At 39.7% G+C, this 19,916-nt stretch overlaps 1 protein-coding gene across 6 annotated transcripts; it reads right to left on the reverse strand.

The window, feature by feature from the left end:
* Positions 1-781: 781 nt before the first annotated feature.
* On the reverse strand, positions 782-19,563 carry LOC110006065 (epidermal growth factor receptor substrate 15-like 1). Of its 6 annotated transcripts, none has more exons than XM_020661419.3 (24): positions 19,470-19,563; positions 19,088-19,129; positions 18,860-18,949; positions 18,725-18,772; positions 18,531-18,626; positions 18,337-18,402; positions 18,108-18,233; positions 17,960-18,019; positions 17,574-17,840; positions 15,494-15,651; positions 14,470-14,635; positions 14,180-14,242; positions 12,277-12,362; positions 11,525-11,597; positions 11,194-11,355; positions 10,488-10,685; positions 9,137-9,301; positions 8,545-8,656; positions 8,141-8,277; positions 7,794-7,854; positions 5,709-5,794; positions 5,376-5,439; positions 2,633-2,649; positions 782-2,162 (listed from the first exon to the last, which is right to left on the reverse strand). In XM_020661419.3, exons 1-24 carry the CDS (start codon positions 19,494-19,496, stop codon positions 2,016-2,018), a joined length of 2,517 nt encoding a protein of 838 aa, XP_020517075.2. In that variant the 5' UTR covers positions 19,497-19,563; the 3' UTR covers positions 782-2,015. The 6 variants fall into 6 exon arrangements, 5 of the variants coding, with proteins under 5 accessions (XP_020517075.2, XP_065810397.1, XP_065810395.1 ...); XM_065954325.1 differs by lacking the exon at positions 2,633-2,649 and adding an exon at positions 3,322-3,455; XM_065954323.1 differs by lacking the exon at positions 2,633-2,649 and adding an exon at positions 3,322-3,458.
* Positions 19,564-19,916: the final 353 nt, after the last annotated feature.

A 19,916-nucleotide genomic window follows, 5' to 3' on the forward strand; every position in this document is an offset into this window, starting at 1 on the left:
ATTACAGAGTGAGCCAGGAGCCGTCTGGACAGAGGGGCACTGCAAGCCCTCATCAGGGAGCCCTTAGACTCCCTTTCTGATGGGTAGAAATTATAGTAGGACATCAAAGGGCCTTAATACTACAATTACACAGAGTCACTCTGCTCTGCAGTTTCAAAGTATCTCAGTCCGTGCATATTATGTCTGCGTGGTGTCACTGAGCATTTGTTTCCCCCCGCATCAAAGCCTATAGCGAGTCTGTGTATCAAAGCCAGATGGCCTTTAAAAAAAGATAAATATTCAACATTTTCTTTAAGTACTTGGCTGGTGATTGACATATCGCTCTCCTTTCTGTTGCATTATGGGTGTGGACGCTGTGTCCCATAGTTTAGTTATCTCATATCTTGAAGTAAGTGCTGAGTGTCAACAATTTGCTAGAATTTATCGTCCTATTATTAAAAAAGAGGAAGTACACACTAGGTAAAAATATGTGCAGTGGTTGATGCAAATGTTTAACTTTCATTTCACTTTTTTTGTTCCAATATTAATAAAAATTCAAGATGTAAACATTAGATTTCTATAACTCTTTACTTTACATTTGGGGGAAGTTTCAGGCTGAAACCATTAAAAAAAAAAAAAAAGGTTGACTAAATTCTTTCCTTCTTACATGCAATGTTTGCAAATGTATGTATCACTACTGTTCCATGAGGTCATCTATTTGATGACTTGAGGAACAGTGTTGATCCCTGGCACGCATCTGTCTACTGTTGTTGAACTGCTTTCTTTTAAAATAAGACTTACCTTATTATAAAGGATTTCAAAGATCACTTTTATTCAATTGAAAGTTATAACAGATCTGAGCGTGTCAAACCTCTGAGTTTTGTTTTTTAAAGAATCACATACATACTGTGCAATATTAAAATGATACAATGCCAATATGATGATAAATAAGGCGCTGTCACTTTGTACATATCCAGTAAGCTCTGGAATATACAAGTGTGAACATTATGTGCCAAATAAACCTGATTAGTGTTTCTTAGTTACAAAGATACAACATTTTAAGGCATTTCAAGAAATGTCCTCCAACTGGATCATAAGACAAAACTGAACAGAAAAAAAAAATCCATCAGGGAAAAAGAGATCCACTGGTTGATTTGAGGGGCCAGAAAAGATTGGCAAAAAGTCGGAAGCAGACGTCACTGTGGTAGTGTGAAGAAGTAAGGGACAGTTATGTGTAACAGCACCAGTATAAACAACACAAGTTTACACTTAATTCCATTTTATAGAGGCGTTAGTTGTATGGGAGTGCAAGTTGTCGTTGGGCGTTACAACAAGGCAACCAATGAAAAACAGCCTGACGGACACAAGCTGTTGACATCAGAGAGGGACGGTGAGACAGCGCTGCAGGTGGGATGAACTTTGTTCAGAGGAAAGGAAGACTTCAATGATTATCACTAGCATCTGTATTACTGAACAAGGCAAAAACTCCATTCAGCTAAATATATGTAAAGGCTAAAATACTAATCAGGGTTCCCAAAAACATTGTTTTCTTACATAAATGTATCCAAGCTGAGGGTTTGATTATGCTCTAATATTTATCACTTTAAGGCCTTAAAAAGTTGATGAAGCCGGCACAGATGGCTAAAAACACGTGTAACACATTAGACTTAAAATACTAAATCTTACCACTGATGATCTGATTACAAAGCTCTGCTCCTTTAAAGACAGGTTTGCATTAAAAAGACAAATCAGGCTTTTCCCAAAGCGTGAACATAAAACCATCATCTAACCGTATTTACAGTACATAACGGAGCGCCTTAAAACTAAACATTTGAAACTAGGCAATAAAAGGCTAAATTAAATAGTAAGCCTGTATAGTTTGACTTTCAATGGAGTTTTTCTGGAAAAACTAAAGGTTATATAAAACAGTTTATACATTTCCTTTACAAGTACTTCTTACACAACAGACTTGTTGTGGGGGTGGGGGGGGTGGGGGGGGGGTGGGGTGGGGGGGGGTGGAGGGTGGGGTTGCCTGGTCAGGAGCTGGGCATGTCGGCCCTGCTGAGAGCCATGGCCAGCTCCAGGTCCTGCTGCTCCTGGAGACGCAGCCTCCTCAGCCTCTCCTGCTCCACACGCTCACTCTCCCGCTTGGCCCATTCCAGCTGCTGGCTCTCATTTCCAAACTGGAACAGAGAAACTCACATTAGACGTGGAAGCAAAACCAGAGATAGAGGCTGAAATATCAACACAAATAGAGCAGCGTCATTGGATGTATGTAAAAGTAACATTGGATGCAAATTTTAAATTGAGTTTCTCTACTTGCGCAGAGGATCAAAATACACATCAAACATAACTGAAATGATTGGACTTAAATAGCAGCACACAGCTTTAAATTAAGAAATAATGAATGCGATAATTTAGATGTTTGGATTTTGCCTGGAAGTCAAAGAAAAGCAGAAAAAGCAACGCTACAAGCTTCACAAACTACTGCTGCTCACACATTACCCATAATCATTCAGCACGTGAATCACTGTAACTGAGGATATAAATGTGATAAAATCATGCTTATGAATCAGCACACTCGGCTCACGCAGTGCGGACAGGTTTTTTTCACATGCAGAGGACTGACCACCACACCCATGTACAGACTTACCTCGTCATAGTCAGATCCTGGCAGAAAAAAAAAAAATTACAATACAGAGCTCGATATAAAAGAGAACCCACAAATTCCTTTCACAACTCTCATGCTGGCATGAGGGATAACATTGATGCATGTCATGTTAAATGATACAAACCAGACACAAAAAGCTGCCATGCATCATCTCTCCAAACTCAGGATGCACACGAAGGCAAAGAAGCGGAAGATGTGGGACAAAGAGGAAGATTTACTCAATGGCGCTCTGCTTCGAGGCATATCATGCTTTGACAGCAAATAAGCCTTTAGCTTGTACTTCCAAGACTTGAAATATGCTCCTCCAGTGCATTCCTGACCAGACAAGTTCACTGACTCGCTGTCGCTGGTTAAGAGTTTCTAAATCCTGAGATAACAGCAAGCATGCAAGAGCCCCTCTACCAAGACAGTCGACTCAACAGACATCGGGGGCTGTCAAAGTCAGTCATGTAAACATTTAATATCCTTCTTCACCAAGCCTTTAAAAAGCTCTTATGATGTTCTGCCAGTTGTTAGTGGACAGCCAGTAAGCGCGACGTCGTTAACAGAGAGAGGCCAAGTGACACCTGTCACCTCGGAGCCTTAAGCGTTTCAGTCTGAAGAGTCAGATCGTAAGATCAGCGGCTCATGCAGACAAATATACCAACAGGAAACCGTAAGACTACACTTACAGATGCAAAATCTGCAAAACCCACAGGACAGTCTTTGGATGCATTACTCGAGTGAGTTGTAACAAACGAGCCTGTACTGTCTGCTGTGGAGCCAACGCTCAGGGACGCCTCTGATGCGGTCAAACTGAGCATACCTACTGGAGAGGAAGATGTTTAAATAAATCCATGCAAGATAACACATTTCAGACTAAGGTTGTCCAAATGTTCCGTATTAGGCTACTTTTTGATAGCACCTGTTTTATAACAGTTCATTCTTTGATATTTAAAGAATGATAGTATCGAAAAGTAACAAAACTATAAAAATGACACAGCGTTTTAGTCAAATTATTAAACAAAGGCAGCCTCGAGCAAAAGAGAGAGCACGGTCCGAATTGCACAAATGTGTTGGCATGGTTCTGGTACTGAAACCTTGCCATGGTATTTGTGCAGTTTAGACAGTGTGCGTTTGCCTGCATTTTTTGGTAACCAAAAACGGGAAAGTACCAAATGTTGGGTGCGCAAGCCTTCTATTTTTGCTGCAGTGGTATTGTAATTGTTGGAATTGAACTCGTATCATATCTGACTTTACAATTCTGGTATTGTCAAAACCCTACTTCATACGTCAACAACAGAGAACCCTTGGGAAACTAAGGTCACACTTTAAAAGGCTGGTGTGTAATATTGTGATGCCAAATTTTAACAGGAAGCCAGCAGCTTCACACTGATGCTTTGCACAGCAGTCACCCAGGGGAAAGCCATATTGATTTAAAAAAAGAAAGAAAAAAAAAAAGGTGTTGACCACATTTTTGGAGTAAGGCTCACTGAAGCATTGAAGCTTAACATGCAAAGTGTGGCTTTCTGGAAATGTATAGAATTGGAAAAGACAGACACACCCTTGAATACAGCAAGCTTTGTATTATATTTGTATAATAATGTTTTCAGAATTATTCATGCATAAAAAAAATGTGTGCACTGACACATCGGCTGCATCCGTGAATCGAAGGGCTTCTAAGAAAACAAAGGGTAGTGACTGTATATTTTAATATTGTTAGTAATTACATGTGCCTTTAAAGTTCTGTGTAAGTGAATGGCTATATGGTTCCTAACGAGACCAAAATAACTGCAATTGTCCCTCTGATGCAGTCCTTCAGCGTAGCCAATGAATTTCAAAGAGAGCTTCTCACTTTTGTTTACACGAAGGCTCAACTGGGGACACGAGTTGGAAATTAGCAATATTTATATACTCTTTATGCAGCACATAGGTTTCATGCTTTGTATTGAAATTATTTTAAATTGCATTGTCCCTATTAAAATAAATAAAATTCAATTCAAATTCACTTATCACGTGATGCACATCTCTGCAGCCAGCCAGCTGGTCTACTAGTGCTACTTATCTCACCCCCTTCTCTGTGTGGTAAAGCAAAGAGGAACGACAACTTTCTCACGCTGCGGTTCCTGCCTACAGTTAAGTGCAAGGTCACAGTGGAAGGGCACGTGCTGGGCATGGCCTGTGGGTAGTGGTTGACTTTGTGAGCACCAACACTCACAAATAAAAACAAGACGAACATGAGGCTTAATGCAGCCAAAGGCAGAGAGGAGGTGTTCTCCATCTCAAGTTTAACCTATAACTGCACTAACTACATTCGAGCTCAGTGACACTAGACAGGGTGCATCACTTCTTAAACCCACAGTACTACCTCACCTCTACCAACTGCTTTCCTGTTTACAACTTCAGAAGAATACATTTTCAGTTTCTCCCTCACATCGAAACAGGGAAGTACTTTTTTTTCTGCATACCGCCAGAGCATAAAACAGCTTTTTTGTAGGACAATGACTGCAATAACATGAAACGACAGATTACATGTTTAAAATTGGCACATGGCAAAATAAAAATGTGTGTAACAAAGAAGTGACTATGTTGGCATGGTGAACAGTATCGATTTCCCCATGGACTAAATCAACATAACATGCTAAACAGAAACACAACTGAACAATTAATGTCAAGTTAAGCTGCATGCTCAGTCATGTTCAAGCACACACACACTCACACACATGTATATAAAATCAGGGCTTACCATAGGGAGGTGCGGGCCGATTAGGCACATTTTTCTTTGATGGGAGAACAGGGTTGTCTGACTTCTGTTCACACACAAGGGAGAGGACAAGAAGAAAAAAAAATCCTTCACTTATCGCACAAAATGATGACTCCAACAGAAATATGAGCCAAAAGCTGAAGCCTTTGGCTTCATACCAGAGATGTTGTTTTCATAAAGGTGATAAACTGGCAGAAAAGTAAGAAATTACTCATGATGAGAGTTAAAATAACAACATGGCTTTCTACAGCTTAAGTGGAAAATTATGCTTTATGGTGGAACTGATTCAGAACTCCAAGACTCTCCAGAGCGTACCTTTGACATCTGACTGAAGTCAGCAAATCCGCCCCCCTTACTTCCAAAGGAGTTGCTTCCAAAGGGGTCTGTTGTCCCGAACACATCTGTGACAAGCCAACATTGAAACACATCAGGAACATTTGAATGTGTTTATAGAAAAAGCCAGAAACTATAATAAAGTTCAGTCCTAAACCACACATTTAAAATAATAAAACCATCTCTGCATCTTGCTTCCTCTGAAAAAAGGTCTGCTTGCTATTTTTAGGGAGGGGGAATGTGGCATGACCGTTAAATTTTCCGTGACATTTCGCAAAAACCTGGAAAGCAGAGGTTTTGTTTGACCTGACGTATGCATCTGATCAGCTAATTAAAGGCGTCAGTTGGCGTACTGCTAACCAGAACTGTGCCGGGGTTGTTTTGAAGCTCAGTTGGTATGCCGCTTAATGAAAAATAAATTGTGCTAACTGCAGATGGTTACAGTGGAAAAACAAAACATTGTAATAGAATATGTTTGTTGTGAGTGTGCAATCACAAGAGAGTCCATTCATGTGAAGTACGTAGTGTTTTTCTTTTTACGCACAGTAACTCAGCTCAGGTCTACAGCAGCCTCTGTGTTCCTCTGAAGGTGTGTAGCATGGCAGAGCAGTGACCAGAAGTAGCCACTAACTTAAAACAACTTCCGTAACTGAATGAGGCAGAGCATTTCAACAGCAGCAGATAGAAAGAAAGGACAGAAGCAGCAAGCAGAGAACTGGTTAAAGGAGTGGCACTGTATTCTAGTACAGCAGGACCAACAGTCACAACGTTTGTTATGTTTGGCTCCTGCAGGCCTCCTGTTTTTCCAGGGTAGGGGGAGTATTTTTAGTTGGCCAGTAGTTAAATGCGTAGGTACTCGACTAAAAATAGCCTGAAAGCACAGGAAAAAATGAAGCCGCAGTGAGTAAAAATTGTTTGCCCCCGATGCACCCCCCCAAAAAAATAAAACCTAAATCTAAAACGTCACCTAGAATGGCAAAGAATGGCTCTTTGAGATGTGGTTCACAACTAGAGCGTTATTCTTAAACATTCACATGTCCACTAATAGAACCACCTTCTGGGAAATCTACAAGGAAAATCTGCACTTTTTTTGGTACAGGGATGCATTTTGTCTTCCTCTGAAATCACATACAATGAATAATGTTCATCCAGTCATCGCTGTTAGTCACTTTATTAGTTATCCATCTTTTAAGATGCATTCGCACTTTCAAGTCATAGAGCAAGATGTCGACTTACAGTGAGCTCCAGTGTGATAGCGCGACATATTAACCCTTTGACACAATATTGTCAAAAGGATTGTGGCTTCAATCCTTTCAGCAACAAGTAACTCAATCTCCGTTATTTTAATCGTTAGTACTGAAAAGTACTGAAGCTTTAAAAATTTTCAGATCTTGAGTCATATTTTTAACTAAAAGCTGCCATGAGAGAGAGAGAGAGAGAAAGAGAGAGAGAGCGAGAGAGAAAGAGCGAGCGCGAGAGAGAGAGAAAGAGCGAGAGAGAGAGAAAGAGCGAGAGCAAGAGAGAAAGAGAAAGAGAGAGAGCGAGAGCGAGAGCGAGAGAAAGCGAGAGAGCAATGTTTAAATTGCACAGATTTGTTGACAACGTTTCGGTATTTGAGCCTTAGCAGGAGATTTGCTGCAATTGTGGTTCTCAAAAACAATAACTTATACCCATTAATAGGTACATTAGGCGCCTCGGTATTGTATTTTTGTTGCAGTGAGATGGAAACAGGTATCGTTTGATTTTTCTTTATAGAAGTTTAAAAATCTGGTATCATGACAACCCACCAGCCCTCCACACTAGGTCTATTCAAATAAGAGAGAATAAATACCCTATATACCAAATAAATCACATTTTGCTTTATGTTCCGTTTTTATGTGGAGACATTGTATGTAAATATGAACAGAAAGTTGAAAAAAATTAAACTGCATAATGAAGAGGTCCAAATCAGCTAAAGGTTTTTTTTCCACAAACTAATACTACCTCAGCTCACACTTAGACATTTAAATGAGAAAGTCCACTCTCTATTGACAGGCGTTATAGGATACATACGACCAAGCATCATACCTGAGTCCTTTGGTTTGGGGCTGTTTGATGTGAAAGCGTCACTGCTGCTGAAGGCACTTGGCTGAGAGGAAACAAAGTAAGAAAAATACAGAAGGGAAGTTATTCATTCACCATGTCAGCAAAACCACACAAAAAAAAAACCTCTTTGTGCCGTTGTCTGTAATAGTTAGGACACTTCAGAGCTCGTCTCTCTCAGCACACAGAAACCACAGCAAGCCATCAAACATAAGAGTAGAAAGAACCATTCTGACCCTTTGTATTGATTGTTCCTCGATAATATAACATGAGAAAGAAAAGTGATAATCACTCCAACAAACAAACATCAGCTAAGTGAGGGTGCTGGATACCTTTGCTGGCGGCGTCGGTTTTCTACCAAATGCTTCAGAGGATCCAAATACGTTTGACTTGTCTGTACTCTTAAAAAAATCATCGGATGAGGTGCCTTTGAAGGGATCGCTTTCTTTGAAAGGATCTCCGAACGGATCTAGAAAAGGAAACAAAAGTGTCATAGAGTCATTTCATGGGTTAGGCACACACTAAATCATCGTCAGACTTTAAATATAAATGATCAGAGCTGTATTCTTGTTTTCCCACGGTCTGAACACAGCGATTATTTCCTTTTCTAACAAAACAACTTCAACGTAGGTACATGTTCAGTATTCAATGGAAATGCTTCATGACAGGAGCTCAAACGTAGTGCAGATGATTATAGAAAGAAAGGAAGTGGAGAATAAAAACACAGCTTTCTGACCTTTAAAGGGGTCGGCCTTGAAGGGGTCCTCTGTCTGGAAGGGGTCTACTGGAGGCTGCTTAGCGCTGCTGCTGTTGTTGAACATGGCTAACTTTGACTTAAAAGAGTCATCCTGATAAATGGATGCAGAAAGACAATAAATCAGTCCAGTGTTCAAAGTGTCACAAAGCTTTTCATTCACAAGGCATCACTAAGCATGTTTCATCACAGTAAGAAAATAAAGTTTCATCATGAAATAAATAAAAATATGTTAATGTGTGCCATGAGGTCCTTTTCCATTCTAACATGCAGAAAAATATATTACTAACTAAGACTATGAAACTAGGCAATCAAATAAGGTTTCATGGGCATCAGGTCGTAATAATTCTGCTTTATGAAAAAAACTTAAAACTTAAAAGAATTCTTAAAATTAGGACAATGTGACTGAAACATGCAGCTTGATGGATTTCAAATATTTTAGCTGTTTCTCCTTTTTTCTATTTATTGGTTAGGAATCAAAATCTGAACCAGGATTATTGGGAAGAAAAGTTTCTTGCTTTTAGTCAAAATTCTGGAGAGGTAAAAAAAGGATATAGAGTATTCATGCTCTCACCACACTTCTGAAACCTCCGTTCTGCCTCTCAGCGAACCCTTCACTTAAGTCGGGCAGGTTGCTGACATTTCCACCGTTTATGTCGCTCAAAGCGCCGTTGTATTGCTCGATGGTCTTGGTCATCTCCTTTTGGCTGTCCTGGATCAGGGACAGCTTGCTGCGGGCCTAGATACACAGATTGCTAAATCGATATTTGATTCCATAAAATACTTAAACATGATCTCCTCTATTGTCACTTGTCTACTATTTTTCAAAGCTGTTAACACCGGAGAACTATAAAACCAGGCGCAGGTGAGTAAGCCATAATAATCTCAGGCAACATTTTCAGATAGAAAATGCTGAGTTTACACTCCCGGACATAAATATAGATTTGCTTTCTTAGAAGTTAGTCATGGGTTAAAAATTGGCTAATTATGTCATTTGATGTTAGTGGTTAAGTTGATCAAATAAATTGAACTTAACCACTGAGATGTGACGGTTTCACTTCAGTGCGATTCAAATCAGTTTGATTCAAATCAGTGTGCTCCAGAGCATGATAAATACATTTCACAAATGCACAAAAGTCCTGAAAATGTCTCTACATTTTCTGTGTGAGCTACATGTGTGAATGAAAACCATCAAATTATTCATCTAGACTTTTCCAGTCAGCCCTTTTTTAAAATGTCATTGTGAAGTCGGGGTGAGCAGCAGGGGAAAGTCAGAGATGTGTGATGTGGGGGAGCGGGGGGGTGATGATGTTTATAACACGTGACCAGAGAGCGACCGGTGCAATCATAGAGCATGTAATAAAGCAGCTTCCTACTCTTTCTGCTCACAGTTTGTTCTCCTCAGCTTTTTAGTTGATACTGCGGTTACATTCAATAACCCGTAGCATTGGTTTAAAGGCAAACACTGATATTATATCATCAGACTTTACATATATTGTACACATTGCTGCTGCAGCGTCACATCCTGCCTCTATAAACCCCCACACTCCCCACACTCTTGTCCACTAGGGAAAATGTCACACTGAGAGGGACAGGTGTGAATAACTAATGTTACAAATGTTCTGTTTTTAACTCTGCAAAATGCTATAAATTGCTTTATGTATTAACGGGGCTCTATGAATAAACTCACCTTGAAAAATTCAGGGGCAGGCTGTCCTGAAATGTTGTGGACATTTTCATGAGTGCTTATTCATAATGTGAAAGCAGCTTTAGACAAAGTGGAAGTAAACGTGAAACAAACAGCTCTACCTCCACAGAGAGGTCTGTATTCTTATTGGATAACCAGAGCTTCCTATATATCAATTTAAAAATCCCTGTAAGTTCACCACTGAGATTCCACACAACATCCACCTGTGGTGACTGACCTGGTTGATCTCTTCCTGAGTGGTTTTGAGGGACTTGATGATGCTGTCCAGCTGCACTCGACCAGTCAGCAGGCTCTGCTCCAGCTGGGCCTCCTCCTCCTGCAGCCTGCTCAGGTCCATCTTAGTGCGGCTCAGTTCATCCTCCTGACTCCGGAGATCCGTCTCTTGAGAGTGGATTTGGCTGTGCAGTGACGAGATCTGGACGGTGAAATTAAGAGAAATGTTCATTAGATGGGAGTCTCTTTTAATTAAAGTAGCTGAACATTTTTAGTCATTGCTACTTTTCAGAATACAGCACAAGACCTCACCAAAACCACCATATTTAAGTTTCTTCTGAAGATGCCAGAAAAATACAATGGTTAGCATAACACTTATACTGTGTTCGTCATTACACTTACTTAAGTTATGCTTTTTCTCTAATTTGCATCAAAAGAGACCAAACATTAAACACGTAAAGGTTTTAATAAAAGGTCAATATTTTCTTAGAATACTAATTAAGCTTTACTGCGCTTTATTTGATTAAAATCTGGTTAATATCTGATATCACTTTCTAAAAATACCAAAGCATGATCTGCTTAATGAATAAAAGGTGGCACCATTTTGCAGTACTACCATGTCACACGAGGCAAAATACTAAATGCTTAACAGCTGATTTCCTTTTTTGTTTTAACATATATGCATGTCTTAAATGTGACAAGTCTCGAACCAGCTGGGACTCTTCCTGGCACTTCTGCTTGACGTCATTGAGCATCCCCTCCAGCTTGGAGCGTTGCTGGTCCATCTCCTCCAGACGCTCCTGGGCATCCTGTTTCTGTGACTCCAGGTCCTGCAGGCTGCTGCTCTCCCTGTCCAGGCCACTCTGCATGTCCTGAAGGTCAAACACACATGCACAGGCGTTTCTATGGTGCAGCAAAGCAAAGCGTCTTTTATCTACTGATTAACTCTGAAGCCAACGTACCTAAAAATATTGTCTCATTTGGCTGGGAATCAGGGAGGAGTTGATTTATATTTAGGCACTGTGAGCTGGTAAGCCTTACCTGAACTTCACTGTTTTGTTGTCTCATGGTGTCCTCCTTTTCCCGGATCTCTTGCTCCAAAATGAATTTCTCTCTGTGGGTAAACAACAAAGTGAAAAAGCAAAGATAAATAATATCTTACTACTTCCTCCTAACAAGGCTCATGTTGAGATTGAGACCAAACTTTCTGAAATAGCATCAGGATTTTTTACATGCTTGAAAAAACAGACTGATGGGATTCCCCAGAAAACAATGCCACAAGTGGCAAACACATTAGTAAATTGCAAAAAAAGCGAATCTCCACTTTATGGTCACTTTACTTGACGTAAACTGTCCTGATGTGGAAACTTGAGCATGCGTGGGCAAAAACGAAAAAGATTCATGGTTGTCTTATACTGCTTTTGGCGTAACATGGAGATGGAGGGATTTCCAAAAGAATAAACATTAGGAAGCAGTTAAAGATGTGGCATCTGTTGCAACAATTGATCCGTATTCTTTCCATGACCCTTCGGACAATATACAGCCTTGAAGCATTGCCAATTATCAGTTCTCCAGGCACTTCCTTGTAAAATATCCTCAATACCTTTAAGGATAAAAAGTGTGATAAGAGCACCCTGTTAAGTAAATGTTCACCTTATTCAGCAGAAATATATCTCATAGTTTTAAGGAACTTTGATCCTGCACATCCTTTCTCTGTAACCTTCCCTCCTCCGTCTCAAGGGGAGGAAGAGAAACAAAGCTGTCCTCCTGCTACTCAGAGTTCAGGGGCTCACCTCTGCAGCTGAGCTATTTCCTGGCTGAGGTCATCCAGCTCTTTGAAGCCTGTCAGCTCAGCAGACCCTGTGGAGCTGTTGCTGTCCTGAGGCGAGAGACAAAGACGGACGAGAGCGAAGGGGGGGAGAGAAGAGGAGAGTGGGGTAAGAAAATAAGATGAATCAAGTAACTCGAGGACAGAGACAATAAGAGAGAATAAAGAAAGACAGGAGAGGGAAACAAGATGCCAAACAGAGGTGAGAAGGAGGGAAAGAGAGAAAAAAGGGAGCAAGAGAGCAAAGGGGAAATGAATGGTACTAGAGGTAAGGAAGTAAAACACAAGATGCAGGAAAGGGGGCAAAAACACCTCCAACAGGGAGGACGCAACATTTCCAGACAACACATGAACAATGACAAATACATACAAACTAGACAGATTCATTTGATTCTTATAGATTGAAATGGGACTAAAATATCGTTGCACAACAAATTAAAACGTTGATGAATAAAAACGTTCCAAAACCATCTTCCCTTTACAAGAAATGAAATCATTCCTGCACTGATCAGCCGTACTGTATGCTACATTACAAGATTAAGAGGGAAAGACCTGAAAGGTTTCTTCTCCAACCTTAAAAAAGGAAAACAAGAACTTTATGTTTGAAATAATCTCTCTAATAGTAATTAAAAGAGTTAGCATTACTATATTTCTTTTAAGCTCTTGCTTCATTGATTTTCTTTATTCTTTGACATCCCTATGTGTGTACTTGGGTTGTGTAATGATACCAGAATTTCAAACTTTGATATGATATGAGTAAAAACCTTACAATACCTGTTTCAACAAGAAGGCAACAAAAATAGAAATCCTGGGCAACCAATGTTAGGTATTTCCTGTTTTTAGTAACCATAAATCACAAGAAAACTCCTTTACATTCTCTGAATTGCATAAATACATTGTCAACGGGATAACGTATTCTTGCAGTTTAAAAACTTCTTATCTAATCAAACTGACCGGAGAATTTGAATGAACAGCCGCTGCTCTCTCTTTCACTTGTGGCAGCTTTGGGTTTAAAATACGACTGAAAATCTGACGTTTTTTTTTAAGCTTTCATACTTTTCAAGTCTATCTATGATATTATAACAGAGATCTTTTTAATGTTTAAAAACACATGGCGAGGAAAAGTATCAAAGTACCGACAATTTTGACAACCCAGTGTTTACACACAAAGACTTTCTGGTCTCTTCTGATTTGACTTTTTCCTGCCTTTGTTTGTTTGTTTATTTGAACTGACAGTTTACCAAAAAGTAACTTTTCTTTCTAACAGAATGAAAAGCTGCAGCCTGATATTTGATGAACCAACAAACTAAATTAACAACTGGAAATAAAAAAAAAAACATTTAAAAATCTAAAACCTGCTTTTATAATCTCTGATACTACGCTGGTTTAAAAAGGACACATCTTTAAATGTTCTGTTAAAGATGGCAGACTTTGTAATCACTGTTTGGCTGGAGAAGAACAGCATTACACCTTCTGTAAATATTCTATATTCATTATCGGCCGCTAAAGTAAGTGTTGCTTTATGTGCATTATAACTTAATAATAAAGTAAATCATGGAATTCTGGAAAGAGGTTCTATTGTCATACCATTAATGAAACAGCAGGTGGCAGTGTCTGCCTTTAGCACATTTAAGGTTTAGAACAGAAAATTAATTCTAATCCAAATCAATATATACATACACATACATATATATACAAAATGTAAACTACATTGCAGAACAGAAATGTGCAACACTTTTGGGGAAGATTAATACAAAAATGGATACAAAAAAGGAAACTGTTTCTAGATACACTTTAAGCGTCAGACTGAAACAGAGAATATGACAGGACAACAGTGCCACCTTGTGACAAAGCGGTCTTTTACTCACTCTGCGCATATGAGTGAGTGAGGCAAGGTCAGGTCTCACAGCTGGCATAAACCCCACATAGCTCTGTTTGAAAGGGGGGAAGAAAGCTCAGAAAAGCAGAAGCAAGACAACATTTTGCAAGGCAATGCTGAAAAGTCAGAAAGCAGATCTCAGCATCCAGAATGTATAAAGCGGCAGGACAACAGGTTCCTGAGGTACATATGCAATGGAAAATGTGTCGTCTTTAGAAAATAGTAAGAATTTCAATAAATGAGGCTAATGACAGGTAAAGTTTATGTTTCAGGACTCACTTGACCCGCTGCTGAAGCTGCAGGCCTCTCTGAGGGGGGAATCATGTCAGGGGTTAGGCTGGAGGGAGGGTCTACACCTTTAGTGGCCTTTTGCTGGATCAGATACATGGCCAGGGAGAACTGCTCCCGGTTCAGCTTGCCCGTCTGTTTAGTGTCAGCAAGTCCCCTGCAGAGAGAGGAGAGGATGCATGTGTGAACAAAAATTCACGACTACTTTATTCAGTCACTGCGGCCCGCTGGGGGTGATGACGTTTATATCCTGCCACTGGTACAGAACCAGTGTTCTTCATGTGTGATAATGTAGCTGCTCCATGCTCTACTCATGTATTTCCACTCATTTGTATGATAAAGCATGAGGTTAAGACCTGCTCTTTTGTAAAGTTACTTGAGATAACATTTGTTATGAATTGGAGCTAAATAAATAAAGATTGAAGGAAAAAACTGTCCGATAGAATCAGGATCTGTTGCTTTGTCTGCTATCTTGGAAATCTTGGAAACATTGCACTGTGACTTCTGCAGCATCCTTTTTAAGTCATGTCTTGACCTTCCTCTTTCCGACAGGAAAAGTCTCACATTGTGAGGGACATTTTCAGGAGAGAATGTGTGAAAAAGAGTTCTGAAAAAAAAAGCATGGATTGTCCACTAGATGGAGCTAGTGTTAAAGCTGGTGAGAATATCAATGCATACAGCAGGTGTGGCTGATTTTGTTGTGAAAATGCAAAAGCAGATTATGCAATGTTAAATTGGTGCACATGTTTCGCAATTTCTTTGTGTTATTTGAAGGTGTAGGGCTAATTTCATGTCGAATGCTTCTGTTATAATCCTAAAAGTCTAGTCAGGGAGAGGGGTTGCAAATGAGCCAGAGCTAGAAACCTGTATGCATGGCGTCTACTTTGTATTTTAAATATGAAGTAATGTTTATTGCATGTGTGACCCTGTTAAATAAACAAACAAATGTGCAGTTCATTTGTATTGGTTGTTTTATTAATATGTAAAAAGAGCGCTGTAGAAGTGTTGGTCTCACCATATCTGTGCCAGCATGGTCTGCGAGAGAGTGGACAGCATGAAGATCTCAATCACCTCAGTCCCAGTAACCAGGCCATCATTATCAGAGTCAGTTTTCTTAAAGATCTCATCGTATCTTTCCCTGTCGGCCAGCGGTACCACCCAGTTCACAACAGGCTAGAATGAACAAAACACAACATTCACACGGTTTTAAGCAAAAGGACACAACATCTGGTTAAACATAGTAACTACATAGTATAGTAACTAGATCAACAAGAGTTGTCACTCACTATACCAGAATTTTTAACTTTGATACAATACTAATACAAATCTTAATGACATCGTTACTTGCACTCAATATTTAATAATGTCCTTGTTTTTAAAGACCAAAAGCCTGGAACTTTTTGATGCCTCTGATCACTGAAACAAAACAGATTGTATCATTTTTAAAAACTCAAAACTAGAGAAAATTTGTACGACCTTAATACCACCAACAAGTACCATCATATAACTTGGCATACACTCAGTCCTTTGGGACTTGGGCTGGGAACTTAAGGGTCACCGGTTCAAGTCCCGGTGTGACAAAGCATGAAAATCGATTTGGTTGCTGGAGAGGAGCCAGCTCTCTTCCGAGCACTGTTGAGAGGCCCTTGAGCGAGGCATCGAGCACCAAAACTGCTCTTTCATGTGCAGCTTCTCACCCCGACATCTCTTCATTAGTGAATGTATTTAGATTCCTGCATGAGGATTTGTCAATGACCTATAATGCCCATTTAAATAACATTTTTAAAAAATGATGTCAAATCTGAGTTTAATTTGAAGCTCCTACAAAAAAAACAAAATACACAAACAAGAACATTTCATTTAAACAAATCCCCTTATGGCTGGTCCTAACTTTTTTAGATAGGTAATATAAAAACGTAATTTAGGAGAAATGTTGAGAAATTGAGGAATGAGAACTGGCACACAAAATTAAAATTACAGCAATGGCTCATCAGCCCAGCAGGTGATCATGGTACAGTGTTACAGAGTTTTTCTTCTCTAACCTCTCTAGGAAACCTGTTCCTCCAAGAGTCACGGATGAAAAATCCCTGCAGCCATAAGGAGGTTAAGAGAAACAGACTGGGCTGTGCACAATGCACAAAACAATGTGGAAAAACAAGTCCACCCATCATCACAGAGGCAGGAAGAATCAATACATGTAATGCGGGTTTCTTTAAAGGCAGAGGGAGGAGTATGGAAAACATTTATTTTGTTGTTAAGTATTCGCATGTTCACATGCAAATACTTAACAACAAGCCAAGTTCAGATGGAGCATTTTTATGAAGCCAGTCTACACACAATCTACACAAAGTGGCACAGCACGTTTATCAAGCATGCACGCCTTTTTTAATTAATACAGGGAGGCAGCTGGAACTACAACTGAAATGTAGCAGGACATTAGACCTGTGATGTAATTAATTATATGTAGAAAATTATTTTTCACAACATTTTTTAAACTAGATTCCTTCTGAATTTTGATTATTTTTGTTATTATTATGCAATTATGAAGACGATAACATTTTTTATATTTTTAATACCAATACTTATTTAATAAAAAAGACAGTGTATTAAAATACCAGCCGATGCAGTGACTTATTAGTTTGAATGGAAATGACTCTCTGTGTTTTTTGTGCATCCAAATTTCTGTGAAAGGTTCTCGGAAACTTGCTTTCTTTAAAATAACTTCAACAACTTCTAAACTATCTGCTCAGCTGTGATGCTCTGATCATTTTGCTGCAGGCACTACTGAGACGTATTCACAAATATGGAGCCAAAGGGTGCTTTGCAAGACAAACTATGTGATTGCACATTTTCAATCACCCCAGGCATTTCCTTCTAATTTTACGTTCTGTGTGAAGTGTTTCACACAGGTACATATCCGAATGCTACCGTAGAAATATCTTTATGGGGCTAGATCAGCCAGGTAAGATTGGTGAAGTGATGTATATTCCACAAAATATGTATGTTTGGGTTAAACATTCTTAGTGATTAATAATATTATATCTTTTACGTGCCTCTGTCAACACTTCAAGAGAAACAGAGGAAAGGCAACGTACCGGTGTGCTGGATTTAAAGGAGTGTTTTGGTGACAGGTTGACAGTATTGTTGCTATGGAGGGCACTGCTGCCCAGAGGAGGAGTGCTTCGCAGGGAATCTTTAAGAGGAGCAGGGCCAGCCATCAGCCCAGACAGAGCAGGTAGAACAGCCACAGCACCTGGAAGTGCTCCTGCAGTCTTCTTTCTTTTAGATGGGGGGATGAGGTTAGTTGGTAAGGATGTTGGGATAGGCTCCTTCTCCATGGCACGATACACAAGATGCATAGCCTAGAATATGGGACATTAGATCATTTATTAGCATATGATATTGTGGTTATTACTCATTTTATTTTGCTTTTAGGAGTAAGAGCTGAACTTCAAGTGAACAAAAGATGTCATATTCTCACCACTGTAAACTCTTCTTTGTCCAACAGTCCATCTTTGTCAAAATCACTTAGATCCCAAATCTACAAAAGAATTTACAAAATATAAAGAACTTAAACTGCTTTGGATTTGCCTTTATGTTATTTATATAAATCTAACAAGAAATATCACCTTTCCCAACACATCCAGAGGTAGCTTGGAGTTTAGCAAAATGGGCCTGACTTTGTCACCCGGCAGGAGTCCATTTACAGGTGATAGACTCTCAAAAATGCCCTCAAACTTCCCTTTTTCCTCAGGCTGGAAAAGAAAAGAAACAAAACACAAGTTTAGATCAAACGCTGGATTCTAAAACATGCAAGGATATTCTAAAAAAAAAAAAAAAAAACCTGTATCAGCTCACCCTAATGGCCCACTGAGAGTCAGGTGCAGCGGTCGAAACACTTAATAAAGGACTGTTTGTGTCTATCTGCAGAAAGATAAACGTAACAGAGAGGTGATTAAACACAGTGAGGGGTGACGTTTTTCCACACCCTGTTTGTTCCATATCACATCACTGGATTTTGCAATTGTCAGGAATGTCATCCCATCACTTACAAATTTGGGTACAGCTAGGTTTTGGTTGAGGTTGTGAAGGCTGATGTCATTTCCACCCTGTGCTGACGCCACTAGTCTCAGAGCTATGAAGAAACCCTAAAAAAAAAAAGAGGAAGAGAGCAAGGCAAATCCTGTATTTAATGCAAACATCAGCAGCATCGGAAAAACCACAGTCTCCAGAGACAATCTGTTACCCTCTTATCCAAATAGCCTCTTCTTTCTGAATCGGCCAAATCCCAAATCTAAAAAAAAGAAAAAAAACATGTGAAAAAGAGTTCAGCTGTTAAACACATTAGTGAGTTGTGTGTTTACATGAGTAAATGTCCCACCTTTCCCAATGTACTGTCTGACAACCCTGACTTCTTAAGGAACTGAGCTGCATCGCCGGCTGATATTTTCCCTGTGTTTCCTGGATCGAGCTGCAGAGAATCAAAGAACATAATACTGAATGGATACAGCAGACAAATCCGTGTCAAAGTCACGGATCTAACATCATATATTTGACTCAGCTAAATGACAATGTGAATAGGAAATCAGAGCATTAACTCAGAGCTTACCTTCCTGTAGTAGCTGTCATAGGCTGGGTATCCACCTGAGAGCTAGATACGCAGACAGGGAAGAAATGTAAGAACAACAGTGTCACATACATAATACACAGTAAGAAAATTGTTTACTTTCATTAGTATAAGTACCTATTCATTAGAAATAATATCTTCCTTCGTCTATGAAAACGTTTAGTAGGTCTGCTATCCTCACTTCACCTAGCTAACAATGTTGACTTTGCTGTCAGCGAAAATAACATAATACGGCTCAACTGAGCAGTTTTCATAACTGCTTATAGGGCTATAGATAGGGTTAGAACATAAAATGACTGTCATCGTCACTCTATAGTCACTAGTGTTCAAATATAAGAGTTATTCTGAGCTGAGAGTTTGTTACCTGACTGGTCGTCATGAGCGCCGCCATATTTCCTGGTGACTCGGGAGCGCGCACACGCCCCTTAAACTGATCGGGGACGAGCGGCGACAGAGCGGACGGGACGTGGGTTCCGGTTGTTTTGTTGCACTGTCTCTGACTGTCTGCAGCAACTATGAGGCCAGTGGACCTGCACAACTGTTAACCAGGATGATAAGAGCAATTACAGACAGGGAAGTTATTGCTCAAGTCCTTAGCTTTGACTTGATACGTCACTTTCTCAGTCCTGGTGGAAAATATGACAAGGCATAGGTGGTGGTCCAATGTGGTTTACATAGATAGATAGATAGATAGATAGATACTTTATTGATCCCGAGGGAAATTCAAAGCATCCAGTAGCAGGTTACAAACACGTACATGACATGAAACATTTGTTAACCCGAAAAAAGATTTAAAGAATACCCCTAGATC

Source organism: Labrus bergylta, chromosome 4, assembly GCF_963930695.1.
Source record: "Labrus bergylta chromosome 4, fLabBer1.1, whole genome shotgun sequence".
In the NCBI taxonomy this organism is placed as follows: domain Eukaryota; kingdom Metazoa; phylum Chordata; class Actinopteri; order Labriformes; family Labridae; genus Labrus; species Labrus bergylta.